This window comes from Dermochelys coriacea, chromosome 2 (genome assembly GCF_009764565.3).
Source record: "Dermochelys coriacea isolate rDerCor1 chromosome 2, rDerCor1.pri.v4, whole genome shotgun sequence".
NCBI lineage: Eukaryota > Metazoa > Chordata > Testudines > Dermochelyidae > Dermochelys > Dermochelys coriacea.
Genome location: NC_050069.1, coordinates 144,943,480 through 144,962,115, shown reverse-complemented (window position 1 = coordinate 144,962,115; position 18,636 = coordinate 144,943,480). Strand labels below are relative to the sequence as shown.

Below are 18,636 nucleotides of genomic sequence, written 5' to 3'. Positions count from 1 at the left end.
CCCCCATATTTTCCTGTTTTTTTGTTCTATAAGCAGGCCAGGTTTCAATGGCTTCTATCTTTTAAGGGTTATGGGGAAATTATCCACTGTTTAGTCATTAAATCCATGAGGTGGGGTACCTCAGTTTTCCTTCTTATACAGCAGACCAAGTTTATAACATTTTTCCTGCTGTGTTAAGTTTTAAGTTTATTTATTTACCGGTAATAGCTGAGAAGCATCATTACCTTATGACCTTAAAGGATTTTTCCAAAAATCATACACACTATACATTGTTACAGGGGTACTTATTATCATTAAATTTATTATAGTTATCTTGTTATACCATGCCTTTTATTTAGACAATTTGTTTGCTGACCAGGTATATCCTTTATCTGCCGCTCCTTTGTGCTGCTAGTTCTTTTCTTCCTTTATCATTTAGGTAATTTGCATTTTCACAGACGCTTCCTGCTTTTGGATTTAAAGCCATCAGCAGCTCAGAGACTCTATCTTAAAAGGAACACAATCAACTTTCACCAGAGTTTTGATTACTTTTAACTTCTGCTTCCAAAACACACAGCAATCTGAAAAAGAAAACCTAACCTATTGTGGCTCCCTTTGGAGCCCTAATAGCATTTTAATTAAGTAGCATGGTATGTTTGCATTTCTTTTGCCCCTTCTACAATATACCCTGCACATGTTCTGGGGCAAATGCACATTCCTTCCATAGGTTTCAGAGTAGCAGCCGTGTTAGTCTGTATTCGCAAAAAGAAAAGGAGTACTTGTGGCACCTTAGAGACTAACAAATTTATTAGAGCATAAGCTTTCGTGAGCTACAGCTCACTTCATCGGATGCATTTGGTGGAAAAAACAGAGGAGAGATTTATATACACACACACAGAGAACATGAAACAATGGGTTTATCATACACACTGTAAGGAGAGTGATCACTTAAGATAAGCCATCACCAGCAGCAGGGGGGGGAAAGGAGGAAAACCTTTCATGGTGACAAGCAAGGTAGGATAATTCCAGCAGTTAACAAGAATATCAGAGGTTTCAGAGTAGCAGCCGTGTTAGTCTGTATTCTCAAAAAGAAAAGGAGTACTTGTGGCACCTTTGTTACAAATTTGTGACAAATTTGTTAGTCTCTAAGGTGCCACAAGTACTCCTTTTCTTTTTAAGAATATCAGAGGAACAGTGGGGGGTGGGGTGGGAGGGAAATGGGAAATAGTTTTACTTTGTGTAATGACTCATCCATTCCCAGTCTCTATTCAAGCCTAAATTAATTGTATCCAGTTTGCAAATTAATTCCAATTCAGCAGTCTCTCCTTGGAGTCTGTTTTTGAAGCTTTTTTGTTGAAGTATAGCCACTCTTAGGTCTGTGATCGAGTGACCAGAGAGATTGAAGTGTTCTCCAACTGGTTTTTGAATGTTATAATTCTTGACGTCTGATTTGTGTCCATTCATTCTTTTACGTAGAGACTGTCCAGTTTGGCCAATGTACATGGCAGAGGGGCATTGCTGGCACATGATGGCATATATCACATTGGTAGATGTGCAGGTGAACGAGCCTCTGATAGTGTGGCTGATGTGATTAGGCCCTATGATGGTATCCCCTGAATAGATATGTGGACAGAGTTGGCAACGGGCTTTGTTGCAAGGATAGGTTTCTGGGTTAGTGGTTCTGTTGTGTGGTGTGTGGTTGCTGGTGAGTATTTGCTTCAGATTGGGGTCTGTCTGTAAGCAAGGACTGGTCTGTCTCCCAAGATCTGTGAGAGTGATGGGTCGTCCTTCAGGATAGGTTGTAGATCCTTGATGATGCGTTGGAGAGGTTTTAGTTGGGGGCTGAAGGTGATGGCTAGTGGCGTTCTGTTGTTTTCTTTGTTGGGCCTGTCCTGTAGTAGGTGACTTCTGGGTACTCTTCTGGCTCTGTCAATCTGTTTCTTCACTTCAGCAGGTGGGTATTGTAGCTGTAGGAATGCATGATAGAGATCTTGTAGGTGTTTGTCTCTGTCTGAGGGGTTGGAGCAAATGCGGTTATATCGTAGCGCTTGGCTGTAGACAATGGATCGAGTGGTATGAATTCATCCAGATCAAACCACTCGATCCATTGTCTACAGCCAAGCACTACGATATAACCGCATTTGCTCCAACCCCTCAGACAGACTGCTGAATTGGAATTAATTTGCAAACTGGATACAATTAACTTAGGCTTGAATAGAGACTGGGAATGGATGAGTCATTACACAAAGTAAAACTATTTCCCCATGGTATTTCTCCCTCCCACCCCACCCCCCACTGTTCCTCTGATATTCTTGTTAACTGCTGGAATTAGCCTACCTTGCTTGTGGCACCTTAGAGACTAACAAATTTATTAGAGCATAAGCTTTCGTGAGCTACAGCTCACTTCATCCGATGAAGTGAGCTGTAGCTCACGAAAGCTTATGCGCTAATAAATTTGTTAGTCTCTAAGGTGCCACAAGTACTCCTTTTCTTTTTGCGAATACAGACTAACACGGCTGCTACTCTGAAACCTACCTTGCTTGTCACCATGAAAGGTTTTCCTCCTTTCCCCTCCCTGCTGCTGGTGATGGCTTATCTTAAGTGATCACTCTCCTTACAGTGTGTATGATAAACCCATTGTTTCATGTTCTCTGTGTGTGTATATAAATCTCTCCTCTGTTTTTTCCACCAAATGCATCCGATGAAGTGAGCTGTAGTTCACGAAAGCTTATGCTCTAATAAATTTGTTAGTCTCTAAGGTGCCACAAGTACTCCATTCCTTCCATAGTTTAACTTCTATAACATTATCCATATCCATTTTTACATAAGGTGTAACTATTTCTTTTGTGCTTATAGAGTTTTTATGTATCGTTATTCAAGTAAGTCTGATTACTCAGAGCCATTTTAAGACTCAGTGTTTCTAACATTGCTTCTTTTTGTTTTGTGCACCTCACCCCTGCTGTTGCTTCATAGGGGCACTGTCTTTTTTAATTTTTTTTTTTAACTACAGCTCTCATCTGCTATTTTGTTACAAAAACAAACAAACAAACAAAAATAAAACAAACAAAAAGAATCCAGAATTTGTTTTTCTATTCTCCTGATTTTGACTGCCCTGCTGCAGCCACAACTTAAAAACATTTTAAATTTTGTAAAGTATTGAGTTACCTTTTAAGGGTTCTCAAAAAAGAAAAGGAGTACTTGTGGCACCTTAGAGACTAACACATTTATTTGAGCATATAGCTACAGCTCACGAAAGCTTATGCTCAAATAAATTTGTTAGTCTCTAAGGTGCCACAAGTACTCCTTTTCTTTTTTGCGAATACAGACTAACACGACTGCTACTCTGAAACCTTTTAAGTGTTAAATGCCAAATCCCAAAGCCAAACAACACTAATTACCTGTATCTAGCAAAAAGGTCTGTCAGTTTTGCAACTTTGAATTAAAGAGTCAAATGGATTTTTAGTGGCATTATTTAAAACAAAAACAAAACCAGTTGGTCCTTAGAACTTTACATATTTACACACACACAGATAGATACATACACATTTTCTTTTCCTTAACATCCCTTCCACACTGCTCTGTTTTTTACATCTTACATTTTCTTTATACATTTGAGGCAGTTAAGTTCCAATAGAACCCCCTTATGTTCTTTTAGCAAATTTGACTAAATTGTCCAGTCAAATGATTTTAATCAGATAGTTTATTTTTGCCTGGGTAATTTACAGACATTCCTTTGGAAAAGGGCCTTTTTCCTTCAGAATAGCTGCAAAGAAACCAAGAATGCTCTAACACTTTTCCTTTCTAACATTTTCACAAAGTTTAACTGCTTAATTCCCTCCAGCCTCGGCAGAGTTAATTTTTTCACTCTCTTTTCTCTTTGTAATTATGCCTGGGGGTGCCGTACATAGGACCTTCTCCCCTTTCACCTGCTGTAATGGCTGCTACCTGTTTAGAGGCAAAGCCCAATTTTTGTCTCCGACTCTTAATTAATGATTCACGACTATGATTTGCAGGTGCTCTGCCCTGCTTCAAGGTTAATTTCTTTACCATACCTTGGAGCACATGATTCTTTCTTTCAATTTTCTCAGAGGCTTTAGCTTGGTCTGCCAGGAATCTTTCTCTCTTTTTGGATTCTTGGAGTGCCTCTTTCACTATTTTCAGCTGACTTTGGGTATTTGTAGCCAGCACCTTCCAATTGTCTGCTACCTTTTCCGTTTGTGCCTTTTCCTCTTTACATGAAGACAAGCGGAGGTAAGAATCCTTACGTGCCTCCCACAACAATCAAATTGCTGCTGCATCTCTTTTGGCAGCACTAGAAGGTTTGTATATGAGGATATACTACCAATCTATCCTCTAGGTCCGAAATAGTGCAGACATCAGCTACGGCTTGTTTAGTCCAAGGACTGTGCCCAAATTTTTGAAGGATTTGTTTAAAAGGTGTAATTTTTTTTAACAAAAGGTGAGGTTGGAGTTCCTTCTGACTCCATTCCTCCCTCTGGTACTGGCTTACCCTGTTTTCTTTTAAACATCTTAACATGGATATTTCAATCTCTTTGTCACTCCTGGTATTACTTAGGAAGTGACACAGTCTAGATTCTGAAATCATAGCTTATCAAATTTCCTCATCACACTTGGCACAGGTCAGCGAGTGACACAGCCTAGATTCTCTGAATCTGCTATTCCTTATTCCAGTGAGTAGCTGAGCCTGGTCCTTAGGCCTTCTTGCTGCCCCTGATACCTCAGTGAACAATAGGATTTAGGTTTAGTAATTGTAGCTTAATCTATATGCTTTCCCCTGCTATCTTCCCGGAGGCCAGCAGGTCTGGTTAACCTGCTTTTCCCTGCTACCTTCCCAGAAGTCAGCAGGTCTGGTTAACCTAATAGAAATGCCTAGCTCAATAGAGCTGGTGGTGTGCACACCAATATTTACATTAACTGAGATTTTTTACCAGTATTCCCTATTTCGCAATTCTCCACCAAAATGTTATACCAAAAAATAAAAACCAGCAGGATCTTATTAAAGGGGAAAAGGCAAAATGCCACATGTATTGTGAATACAGAAAGAATCGTAGTAAGCAGTTAGTTATAGCTATAACATTCCATTCAATTTCATATTTATTCACACACAAACACACAAAAACCAAGAGACCTTTTAATTAGTAATCCTCTGGAATTTAAACTATGGGGCATCAAACTCATTTGTGATTTTAATACAGAACTTCTTTAATATGATCCAACATTCTCATCTTGTCAGACATCTCATCTTGTTTTCCACATCAACAAACAAGGGCACAAGATTGATCACTCTCTGGATTTGGTGCATCAATCACCAGATCCTCTCATCCAGAGCCTATTTTCCGGGGACACAGAACGTGCTTGCAGATTCACTCAGCGGACATTTTGTGATCAACCACGAGTAGGAACTTCACGATTCAGTAGTACATGACATTTTCACTTGATGGAGGATTCCGACCAGAGACCTATTCACCTCACATATAAAGAGCGAATGGACCGTGGGGAGGTTTCGGCCACCACTTTCAGAGCAACGCTTTTCTACTATCCTGGTCAAACCAAATCAACTACGTCTTCCCTCCTCTTCCACTCCTGCCTCAGGTACTCCACAGGATCCAACAAGACAGAGTGATGGTCATTCTTATTGGCCTCTGCTGGCCCAGACAATTCTGGTTTCCCATTCTCCTTCACTGTCTACCAATTCCTATCCTTACCTTCTCCGATATACTGACACAGTGCAATGCAAGATCAGACATCCCAATTCACAGGCGCTCCACCTCAGAGCGTGGTATTTGGATGGACATCTGCTTTAGAATGGATCTGTTCTTCAGCCGTGCAAGATGGCTGAAGAACAGGTCCATTCTAAAGCAGATGCAGCAGGAAGGAATTCTCTTTTGGGGCCAACTGGAAATGTTTCTAACATTTGGGACTAACAAAAGGGATTTTTACCAGAATCAGCAGGGATCTCCCTCCTCCTGGACTACAGTCTGTACTTGAAGGCATGAGGTCTCACCATCAACTCTGTGGAAGGTTACTCTGTCTTTACACAGCCACAAACCACTAGATTTTGGAAGGGCCTCATCAGAACCTTCCCACACATCCAATCAATCACACCCTTTTGAACTGATGGCATCATGCTCTATATCACTCATTTCCATGAAAGAAGCTTTCCTTTTTGCTATCACTTCTGCAAGAAAGATTGGAAACTCAGAGCTATGATGGTAGACCAGCCTTTTGCAATTTTCCACAAAGAAAGAGTCTTCCTATGCCTGCATCTCAAATTTTTACAAAAGCTGATCTTCCCATTTCACATCAATCAATCCATTCACTAACTTGTTTTCGTCCCAAAGCCACACACATCTGCAGAGGAACACTGACTCCATTCCCTGGACATCTGAAGAGCTTTAGCCTTCTACGTGCAGAGAATGAAATCTATCGGGAAGTCCCCAGACTGTTTTTGGCAGTAGCACAGAGATTCAGGGGACAGGCTATCTCCACCCAGAGAATCTCTAAATGGATTTCAGGTTGCATTACATTCCCAACAATCAGGCCTGCCTCTTTCCCCACCCCCTCGCCGAGGTGTAGGCTCTCTCCAGGAGAGCCCAGACTTCCACCATGGCCTCCCTTTCTAGATGCGCTGTATCAGGACATATGTAAAGCAGCCACATGCAGTTCTGTGCACACCTTTGCAACACACTGCACGCTAGTGCAGGACTCTGCAGCGTACTCTTCCTTCGGCATGGCAGTTCTCCTCACAACCATTCCATCCTCATCTTCGTACCCTCTTCCAACTTAGGTACTGCTTTTCAATCACCCTCAACAGAATACAATAGGGACCATCACTCAAAGAAGAGGAGGTTATTTACCTGTAATTGGAGGTTCTTCGAGATGTGTGGTCCCAATCTGTATTCCACTTCCCACCCTCCTTCCTCTTTGCTATGGATCTGTCTGATTCATGATGTAGAAGATGCAGTCGGTCCGCCTTGCCTTTTATCACCTCAGACAGAAGCATGAGGCAAGCGAGGGCTCATGGGTGGACCAACAGACACTACTTTCAAATTCTCTAACTTTGAGTGCATGGTGCGCATGTATAACCCTCAGTGGAATACAGATAGGGACCACACACATCTTGAAGAACCTCCAGTTACAGGTAAGAAACCTCCTCTTTCTTGTTTGAGTGGTCCCTTCTGGAGTTTGTGAGGTGCAGGAGATGGTTTCTCAGTTTTTCTGAAGTCCTTCTGCAGAGCTGTTCAGCATATTTGGAGTTGTAGGAAATGATCAGAGGGTTATAGATGGTGAATCCTCTGAAAATGATGTTTTGTTTCTTGCATTTTCTCAAGAAGTAGATGTCGATGTAAGTTGTGTTAATGTTGTGCAGTGAAAGACTTAAGGAGTTCCATCTAATTAGCTTATCAAGGAGTGATTTTGATCAGTTTGTCAGTACTTACATGGGGAACAGAAATTTGAAAATAGAGGGCTCTTCAATCTATCAGACAAAGGTGTAACAAAATCCAGTGGCTGGATGTTGAATTCAAATAAATTCCAACTGGAAATAAGGCACATGAAAATAATTAAACATTGGAATAACATATGAAAGACTGTGGTGGATTTTCCATCACTGGCAATTTTTAAATCACGATTGGATTTGTTTTCTAAAGAATATGCTCTAATTCAACCACAGCTATTTTACTTGAAGCAGGAATTAATTTGGAGGTCTATGGCCCCGTGTTTTGCAGATCAGACTAGATGTTCACAATGGTCCCTTCTGATCTTGGAATCTATAAACACGTGAATTTACACAGATAATTTGGCACTATAAATTATTTTTATAGTGTGATATATTTTAAAGTCTTGATGTACACACATATTATATATTTAAATAAGATTTACCTTACAAGCTGTTTCTCAAAAAGATACACTTATAGTTCAATGAAGAAATCTTTATGCCTCTACAGAGTATTCCTTTTGGGTACAACGATGATATAATACAGGGATTACAGAGGAAAATTTGAGTTTAATTTAGTATATTATGGTGATTTATTACATTGGGTGGGTTTGATTAAGGCCTCATAAAACACAGTTCCCAGTGCTTAGCCCTTAAATGAATTCTAGTGTCAGATATCTAAAGAAGGGTAAGATTTATCTCTGTGATTTCCATTAATGTTAATGGAAGGTGTGTAACTAAATTCTTCAATGTTATTTCAAAATTTTACTGTGTCTAGCATCTGTTGACAGACTCTTGTAAATATATTAAGGGAGAAGGTAAACTTATTTAACTACATGGTTGTGTCATCATATTTATTCAGTGAATTTAAATCTGACGAGTTTGTGACATTTACCTTAGGCAGCTAAGTAAAGCAGGAAGTTTACAATTCTTTGTTTACTTTTTTTAATATTTGAAAAATGATACTCTGTGTTTTTGTCATCAAATCTAAAACTAGCTGAAACATGTTTTAAAAAAACAAAAATAAACTAATGTAGAAACGTACAGATTGTAAAAGGGTATATTAGAAGTCAAGACCCATTTTGGCTCAGTGCACACATATAAAATGTTAAGAACATAGCAGTGGCCAATATGTGGTGCTCTAGAAACTGGCAAAATAAGTCAGCACCTGTATGCAAATGCAAACAGTGAAAGAGGGTTTTTGTTTCTGCCGATTCTTCAGACTTGATTTCTTCAACATATCGTTCTAGCATATAATAATAAATAATAATAATTAATAAATTGATTATTAATAATAATAATATGTTTGCCCAACCTTTGTCTGTTTTGTTCTATTTATTCAAGTTCTTCAGGGCAGGGACTGTCTCTTATGATCTCTCTGTACAGTATCTAGCATAATGAGGTGCGTATCTCAGGGCCCGTATATGCTACTGTAATACAAATAAATAATTACAATGTCAGCTATTTAATGATAAAAATGCATTAAAAAAGCAACAGCATCCAAGGGAAAGATTGTCTGGTCCAGCACAGGTACACAAGTAGGTGAAACATCCCAATTAGCTCTTGCACTCAGCAAGTACTGCACAAAAGCAGTGCTTAATGCAGCCCTGACTCTTCAAAGGGTGTGCAGAGAGAGCCATGTTATGGTCCTATCCCTCTCTGTGCTGTGCAGCAAGGATGGCCTTACATGGGCAGGGAGTGTACCCTGCATCCTTTCAAAAGCTGCAGCCATGGCTATATTTCCTAAAACTCTCTCAGATCTGCATATCCCATATACAGTGCCTCTGGGAACTACGAATGGGAGAGTTGTGCCCCTCTGAATTGGCCCCAGAGTGAGGCCATGTTTTAAAGGCACAAGAAAGCCCTACATGCATTTCTTTTTTATTTTAACCTTGCATTTTTGTGAAAATATTAGTTTTAATTTGTGATAAAGGTATATTTTTAAACAATGTGTTTTTGATTTTGTTAGATTAGATTGTAGTAGATTACATGCAACTTCACTCTAAATACCTCATTGCAAACACACTTGGAAGCTAACAAGTTAGTTACAAAGCTGAAAAGAACCTGGCATCACTATCTTGCATTTGTACTGTCTTCAGGTCAGATAAATTAGAAAAGCACAAAAGTGCTCATCCTAGGTTCCTCTTCAAAGGAGCATCCGTGCAGCAATCATTGTCATCCTGCATTGCACACGGTCCACAACAGAGGATAGATTATGTGAATGTGAGAGAAAAATCTGCTTGGAATATAAATTAAAGGTGAAAATAAGAACTTAGTGCTAGTTTGCTGAAATACTGGTAAACATTGGGGTTAATAAAAATATAGCTTTCTTTTCTTTCCACTCCCCACTCCATGCCCAAGGATGTGAATGCAGAGGCTCAGCTATCTCTAATGGAGAGAAAAGAGAATGCTACATTAAAATACCATGTATACAGGCACTACAGAATCTCCAAAGTGACATAAGTGAGATAGCAGGTGGAGGCAGTTGGACAAAAGAGAGAAAAATACAAACACGTACTTCAGAAGTAATTGGTGTTTGGTTCATGGAAACTGACAACATTTCTATGTATTTTTCCCCCTTGTGTATTCTTTTATTTAATTTTTTTACTTAGTCTCCTATTTCACCTTGTTGCCAGCACAGAGTGCCCGAGGCAAGCAACAGGGGGGGTTCGTTGCCCGGTGTGCGTCGCCCCAATTACCACAACAGGGTGGAGAAGCAGAGAGTTTATTTGAAGCTTCAGTTATGGCACAGGGAGACTGAACTGTCTCAAATCCTGCACACCAAATGCAGATTACATCATACAATTTATACCTATTTTTCACTCAGCTACATAAGCATATGCACCCAATCACCTGTTGCCCTGTTTCATAGCGCAGCCAATTATATTTGCATTGTTCAAGCCCTTCCTTATTTGGTCATACTCAAGTTTCTATCTCACGGAGGCTACTGCTAAACAACCCCTTCCGTATCTGCTTACAGACACAGACATGCTCTTACAGCCGGCTGATATCAGTTTAGGCTAGCACTTTTTTTTGTGTAATTATGTTAGTTTGTTTGCCATTGCATAGCCTCAGGGTTGCAGAAGGTTTACTATGGAGGAGTTTTGGCTTGCCTAGGTCTAGAGCAAGAGGTCTTCATCGACACTCGTGGTCTTCCATCCTCCCGAGTTACCTAGCATTATGCCCAGTGCTGCCAACAACTCCCTCCTTTGAAAACACTCAACAAGCTTTTGACTGAGTTTTCTCATATTCTGAAGACAAAAATCGATTAAGCGCTAAGGAGTTGGAGTCATCGATAAGAGGATATAATGGGGTTCCCGGAGAGCGGGAAATACAAATTTTATGTAGGAGGGCTTTACAACAGGCAAGCATGAGGAGAGTAATAATACATAGCATGGCACCTGTGAGCAAAAGACAAACAATGTCTTCCCCCAGCTTAGGCAGGCATCCCCAGAGTGAGTCAAAAATAGTGGGCTCTTTTTCCTGGGCTTTCCACCAGTTGAAAGCCTGTTCAGCTGACAGGATGTGCTTGTTAATATCCTGTGAGTTTTCTGGGACATAAGTACAGCATTCGTCTCCAATAAGGGCACACACCCCACCCTGTGAAGCCAGAAGGTAATCTAAAGCCTGGCGATTCTGCAGGGACAGCAACCAGAGTTGGTAAAGCTCCGAGTTAAGGCTTTTTCCTATGGCCAAGGTATCATTGGCGAACCTGGTGAGGAATACAGAGAGCTGGCGATAGAGTTTGGCCAATTTACCCACCCCATAGCCTGGGATAAGAATCATACCGAATCTATCCCCTTCACTAATGGGTACGGGAGTGGCATACAGAGAACGCCGATGCCGGGGACGGCCAGACGGCAGTTGGGCTGTGACCCGAAGGGGAGGGATAAGATATCCCACATAACAGCTTCTGTGCCAGTGGTGGGGTATCCATTTATAGGCAGAGTTACCACAGATATAAAAGGCCTGACTGTTGGCTACCTTGCCATTAAGACCAGCTTTGTTTGTAGTGGCAACAGAGGGAGGATAATATATTCGTCCTTCTCCCTGATCCCAGGCCGTCCCATTGAACAGGGGAATAGTAACATTTTTACTAGGGGAGAGATAAAATTGACAGGTGCTGTTTCCAGCAAACCAGGCATGGTTAGCGGAGGCTTCTTGTCTAAGGCAAAGGAGGGACACAGTGTAGCCGGATGGGGCAGCTATGCTACAAGTAGACCCCTTCAACCCTCTTAGTGCCTCTTAAACAATAACTTGAGTCCAAGATCGTCGGCGGACGAACTGTTGATGGGCTGGATGGTCCACCGTCCCGTTGCCGGAGGAGTGGGCACAGCCTTCAGGCGAGAGTGGTGGATCCAGTTTTTGTGTCCCTCAACCTTTGCCATCATGTGGGAAATCAGCAGGACAGTGTGGGGTCCCTTCCACTTCTCTTGGAGAGGCTCATCTTTCCAGGTACAAACAAGCACGGAGTCGCCTGGCTGCAAGGAATGGACAGGAGCATCCAATGGGAGAGGCTGTAAGTCTTTGGTATACCTGTGGAGAGAAGAGAGAACAGCAGACAGAGAGCACATGTACTGAGACAAGAAGCCGCACCCCATTTCCCACTCCCCTGCCAGAACCAGTGTCCCGTTCATAGGCCATGCCCTTCCAAACATAATCTCGAAGGGACTAAACCCTAATCTGCCCTTTGGGAGAGCGCAGACGCGGAGCAGGATGAGGGGCAAAGCATCGGGCCATCGTAGAGAGGCTTCCTGGCAAATTTTCGAGAGGAGTCGCTTGAGGGTCTGATTCATACGCTCCACTATGCCACTGGCTTGCGATCTCCAGGGGGTATGGAGCTTCCAGGGGATCTGTAGTGCATTAGATATGTTTTGAATGATTTTTGATGTGAAGTGCGTCCCGTTGTCAGATTCCATCCACTGGGGAAGCCCGAAGCGAGGAATGATCTCCTTAACAAACTTGAGGCCACTGAGGCAGTGCAATTACGGCATGGGAAGGCTTTGGGCCATCCGCTCAATCGATCCACCAAGACGAGGAGATATTTGAACACTTGGGTCTGGGGAAGCTCAGTAAAATCTATTTGCCAAACCAGTCTGGGGCCCGGAGTGGGTTCCAGGGTAGCTGGTGGTACTGGATGTCCCGGTCGAGGGTTATTCTTTTGGCAGGCTAAACAGTCGGCTTGTACCTGGGTAGCCAGGGGTCGGAGTCCAGAAGTCAAAAAGTATTTACCCATTAACTGGATAAGAGCTTCTCCGCCGGCGTGAGTAGTCTGGTGCAGTTTCTGCAGTACTGGCCGGATCAAGCCCTTCGGTAGGAGGATCTTCCCTTCTGGGGGATGGAGCCATCCCTCCTTTTCCTGGAGACCGAGTTTATCGGCCAGTTTTCTGTCTTTGCCAGAGTACTGAGGGCTCAGAAGCTCCCCTACTGATGGGATAAGGGCATGCATATGGGCATTCTCAGTTTTTGGTGGTTTCAGGGTGGCAGCATGCTTGGCTTCTCTGTCCGCCCGGGCATTGCCCCGGCCACATCTTGATCTTCCCTTTGATGGGCTTTACAGTGCACCACCGCCACTTCCGAGGGGAGTTGTACGGCTTCTAGGAGCCGGAGAATTTGGGGTCCATGCTTGACCAGGGAGCCTTGGGCTGTCAGCATTTCCCTTTGCTTCCATAGGCCAGCATGAGCATGGAACACTCCAAAAGCATATTTTGAATCGGTAAAAATATTGATCCGTTTTCCTTTTGGCAGTTCGAGCGCCCGGGTCAGGGCTGCTAGTTTGGCAAGCTGGGCAGAGGTCCCGGCGGGTAAACCCTCAGCTTCCACGGTATTATGGAGGGTCAAGACAGAATAACCCGCCCTCCTTTGCCCATCTGTCACAGCACTGCTACCATCGGTGTACCACTCATAATCCGCATTTGGGAGTGGTCGATCCTTTAAGTCTGGGCGGCTGGAGTATTGGGCATCTATGATATCCAAACAGTCGTGTTCCTGTTCCTCTATTTCTGGCAAAAGGGTGGCTGGGTTAAGGGAGGGGCAAGGCTGCTAAATCTACTGGATTAAAAGGCACATGGGTGTAAACTTGCATGGTAGCGGCCTGGCACCCTTCCGCTCCTGGGCGGGCCACAAAAGTCTCGGTAATCAAAGGATAGAATCCCGCTGAGGGGGCAGTCTCTGGAACCCGAGGCACCCTGTCTTTATATGGTGGGGGCATTGGGGCCGAAGGGGACACCGAATCTGCCATTACAACTGAAGGGGAGGTCTGGGGACTAACATTACTTACTACCGATCCTGTCGGAGTCAAATTACACCTTTGTGAAATATCTGTTCTATTTCGTAAAGCCATAAACGATTGCGCATACAGATGTTCATTCCATTTACCTGTTTGCTGACAGAACAGGAATAATTGGAGGATCGTGTTATAATTAATTGACCCTCCCGGTGGCCACCTTTCCTGGTCCTCTAGCTGACATTGAGGCCAGTCCACTGTACAGAACCTTCTTAATTTGCTTTTAGTCATCGGATCCGACCCAAACACTTTCCAGTTTGCTAGAATGCATTCCAGGGGCGTGCACTGCGCCCTGCCTGTAGTACTCTGTCCCTGTCCCATGTTCCCGGATGACACTGGGTGTTCCCAGGTCTTAACAGGGTAAGTCCAGACCACTGGACTGTTCCTACCTTATCCAAGGGACCGGTTCCACACCGTCACCCGCAGTCACTTCTCCACTATATGAACACGTTGCACCATTGTGCCCTCCGGGGTCGATCAAATCACGTCTCCTCCGAGGCCCCCGATGAACTCACCGGTGCGCGCTGGGCGTCCGTTGTCGCCGGGAGGGGTCCGGGCAAGGCTAAATAGCAACCTCAAGCCCACGTTGGGCGCCAAAAACTGTTGCCGGCACAGAGTGCCCGAGACAAGCAACAGGGGGGGTTTGCTGCCCGGTGTGCATCGCCCCAATTACCACAACGGGGGTGGAGAAGCAGAGAGTTTATTTGAAGCTTCAGATATGGCACAGGGAGACTGAACTGTCTCAAATCCTGCACACCAAATGCAGATTACATCATACAATTTATACCTATTTTTCACTCAGCTACATAAGCATATGCACCCAATCACCTGTTGCCCTGTTTCATAGCGCAGCCAATTATATTTGCATTGTTCAAGCCCTTCCTTATTTGGTCATACTCGAGTTTCTATCTCACGGAGGCTATTGCTAAACATCCCCTTCCATATCTGCTTACAGACACAGACATGCTCTTACAGCCGGCTGATACCAGTTTAGGCTAGCACTTTTTTTTGTGTAATTATGTTAGTTTGTTTGCCATTGCATAGCCTCAGGGTTGCAGAAGGTTTACTATGGAGGAGTTTTGGCTTGCCTAGGTCTAGAGCAGGAGGCTTCACCAACACTCATGGTCTTCCATCCTCCCGAGTTACCTAGCATTATGCCCAGTGCTGCCAACAACCTGGCATTGGGTACGTGTTCATAGTATAATAAAACTTATGTTTCTAGTTCCACAGATTGTTGTAGACTGCTTAATGGCAGTGCTTGAAGATAGATGAATGTAAGTTGGAAGGGTTAGATTTTTATTAGTAATGTTGATGTCACCATACAGAGACAAGCTGACAAAAAATATTTTCATCAACGACAATAGAAATTTTGACAAAGATAGACAAAGTAACAAAAATGCTGTTTGAGAACTTATTTAAGTATTATTTAGTTATATTTTCTTTGCATATATTGATATGTGATGTTGACTATGTGTGTTTTAACAGTTAAAAAGCTTTAATTTTTTGAATTTCAATGTCTATTTTCATTAAATATTTACTGTCTGACCTCTCCTTAATTTTGCAGTTGTGAAAATTTGAATTAAAAATGCTTTAAAATAAACATCAATATTCTTTGTCAAAATTATTTTTAAAATGTAATTCTGCCCAGCCTAAATATAAGTTTACATCAAAGTACTTCATGATGTATTTCTTTTGCACTGTGGGCACACATGATGGTAATTTGAAAATAAACCCCATTACATTCAATTCAAAAATTATTTGGGACCTCTGATTCTGCTTCCATCAAAATAAACAGGAGTTTGGCTATTTACTTCAATGGGAGCAGGCTTGGGCCTTTAAAACTGAACTGAATAAAGAGTCTCTTTCTGTAAGTCTTCCTTCACTTAAATAAGAGGTAAGGCTGAGGTGCATACATGGAATATTATATGCGTAAGCTCACTTTATTGTGGCCTTCAGTGTGTTAGAGCTGCTGTTTAGAGCTTAATATAACAGCCTTTCATCTCTTATTCAAATAGAAAGCTTCAGATATAGGTTAACAAAGTTGTTTTTGTCTGAAGCATCTAGGCACAAGGCAATCAAATGATCATGTTCCTTTTGATTTTTCTATTTACAATAGAAAAGAATTTACAATTAAGACAAGTAATTAATGATTGAGCTTCTCCCTCTCATGCCGTTTACTTCTTTGATCTGTCACCACTGAAGGCACGAACAAACTTCATATTATTTTATTCTAGTTTTTCCTGGATGATCCTGTGATAGTTTTCATCCCGATTCTTAATTCATCAAATGCAAGTTTTCCCGAATCAAGTGATCAAACACTGTGGTATATACAAAACAACTATTTTTACCTACCAGTAAGTTCATTTTACATTTCTTTCTTCATTTATAATTTGCAATGTCTACATTAAACCTACTGTCACTGGACCTTTTGAGGCTTAGTGGCTCAGAGGATTTTTCAAGAAGCCTCCGAAGAGTTGATTTTTTTTCCAGAGGTACCGAGCGCTCACAACTTCATTTGAAGTCAAGGAGAGGTGCAGGGCCTCAGCTCTTCTGAAAATCAGACCCTAACTTTGAATGTCAATGAATTTCAGATTAAGAAAGAGCTTTAGAGGAAGTTCTAGTAGCCAAGAACTCTAGAGTTCTAATTCTAAAAATATGGTACTATACAATATCAGTAGAGCACACCTTAAATGGATTAGGAACTGACTAGCTGAAAGATTTCAAAGTAATTGTCAGTGAAGAATTATGATCAAATGGGTGTGTTTCTAGTGGGTTTCCAGAAGTATCGGTACTAGGCCTGACACTATTCAATACTTGCATCAATTATCTGAAAGTAAATATAAAATCACTGCTGATCAAATTTGCAGATGAAACAAAGATTGGTGGAGTAGTAAATAATGATGAGGACAGGGCAGTCAAACAGAGTGATCTGGATCACTTGGTTAATTGGGCCCATTCAAACAAGTTTACTGTAATACAGTCAAATGCAAGGTCATACATTTAGGAACAAGGAGGGGCGCTCAGACCTACAGAATGGGGTACTATATCCTGGAAAGCAGTGATTGTGAAAAGGAATTAGGGGGTCATCGTGGACAAGCAATTCAACATGAGCTTCCAGTGCAATGCTATGGGGGGCCGGGGGAAAGAGGCTAGTGTGATTCTTGGATGCTGAAAATTTGGAGAGGGTCCAGAAAAAAGACAGAACGATTTGAGGGCTGAAGACTGCCTTACAGTGAGTCTTAAAGTACTCCATCTATTTAGCTTATCAAAAAAAGAAGATTGAGAGGTATCTTGATTAATGTCTAATTTCCTTCATGGGGAGAAAATACCTAAAGGGCTTTCTATTCTAGTAGAGAAAGGCATCACAAGAACAAATGACTGGAAGCAGAAACAAAATCTATTCAAATTAGACATAATATTTTAACACTGAGAATGATTAAACATTGAAACAAATTACAAAGAGGAGTGGTGGAATCTCCATCTCTTGATGTCTTTCAGACCAAGACTGGATGCCTTTCTGGAAAATATGCTTTCGCTAAACACAAGTTATTGGCCTCAGCACAGAGTAACTGTGAAATTTAATGGCCTGTGATATACAGGAGGTCAGACTAGATGATGTAATGGTCTCTCCTGGCTTAAACTCTCAAAAGTTCTGCCTCTAATAATTGTCTCCCTCTGTGGCCATGGGCAAGCCACTCAACATCTTTGGCATAATTTTCAAATCTATAAAATGAAAATAATGACTAATTCAGAGAGGTGTTGTAAAGATTGACTAGATAATGTGTTAATTATAAACATCATTTTAATTAATTCTGAAAGAAATGTTTAATCAGCCAGGGCCTGATTGGCGGACTGATCTCTTTCAACTCTCACTAGTTTTCACTTTATGTCAGTGTGAAAGCAATTAATCTAAATGGGGATAAACTTCATGCACATTTTTATTTCTAGGTCAGTGGTTCTAAAGAAGGAGCATATTTTTTGCAAAAATTTTAATAAAAATGTAGTCTCTTTTCTTAATTGAGACATTATGGAATTTGATATGTTGCAAGGAGTTCTAGCATCCAGGAAGCTTTCAGGAGGTGTCAAACATTTATCTCCTGATCTGTTAGTGTGAGCTGATTGCTTATTTGGTAGCACATTTCTTTAATATGTAAGGATATGATTAAAGAGCTTCTGCTGTAAATAAACTGACCTCAACCTTCCCCAGTCCTCTGTATGTACATACATGGAAAAACTGTCAGTCCACTAATTTATTTTTAATCTTATTTTAAATAGAAACATCTTATATTCTCTTTTGTCATATGTTATTTTGTTGTGCTTTTATAATTCTTTTGAGGGGGTTTTTCACCAAAACAAAGGATAAGTTTTTAACATTCTGTTTGACACTATCCAGTGTCTTACTAAGATACCCAGCTCTTCATGGTATTGTGACTGTTTCTAGTAACTGGTGTGACAGGGTCAGACCAGATGGCTACAGGCGAGTGATAGAAGGCATATATATTATCTGCAGGCTAAGTAGGTCCCTTTTCCCTGGGTAAGGTAAGGGGGAAGGTTCCAGAACAATCAGGAACCTTCTGGAGACAATTAAAACAGGCTGATTAGAACACCTGCAGCCAATCAAGAAGCTGCTAGGATCAATTAAGGCAGGCTAATCAGGGCACCTGGATTTTAAAAAGGAGTTCACTTCAGTTTGTTGTGTGTGTGTGTGAGGATCTGGGAGCAAGAGGTACTAGGAGCTGAGAGTGAGAATGCGGACTGTTGAAGGACTGAGGTGTACAAGCTTTATCAGACACCAGGAGGAAGGTTCTATGGTGAGGATAAAGAAGGTGTTGGGAGGAGGCCATGGGGAAGTAGCCCAGGGAGTTGTAGCTGTTGCACAGCTGTTCCACGAGGTACTCTAGACAGCTGCATTTCA

The 18,636-nt window shown here is 41.8% G+C and overlaps 1 protein-coding gene and 1 long non-coding RNA gene across 5 annotated transcripts in view; one reads left to right on the top strand and one right to left on the bottom strand.

The window, feature by feature from the left end:
* The window catches only part of ADCY2 (adenylate cyclase 2), a 483,719-nt gene that overhangs the window by 431,520 nt on the left and 33,563 nt on the right, over positions 1-18,636 (top strand). For all 4 annotated transcript variants that reach the window (XR_006279108.1, XM_038390427.2, XM_043508479.1 and 1 more), the window contains exon 17: positions 15,956-16,075. Coding sequence is in view for 3 of the 4 variants with exons in the window: in XM_038390427.2 (XP_038246355.1) it covers positions 15,956-16,075 (120 nt within the window). In the remaining variant the exon portion in view is untranslated. The remainder of the gene's footprint in view (positions 1-15,955; positions 16,076-18,636) is intronic.
* On the bottom strand, positions 11,862-14,603 carry LOC122458828. The gene is made up of 2 exons (XR_006279109.1): positions 14,111-14,603; positions 11,862-11,971 (listed from the first exon to the last, which is right to left on the bottom strand). It is a non-coding gene; the product is annotated as an uncharacterized LOC122458828 (long non-coding RNA).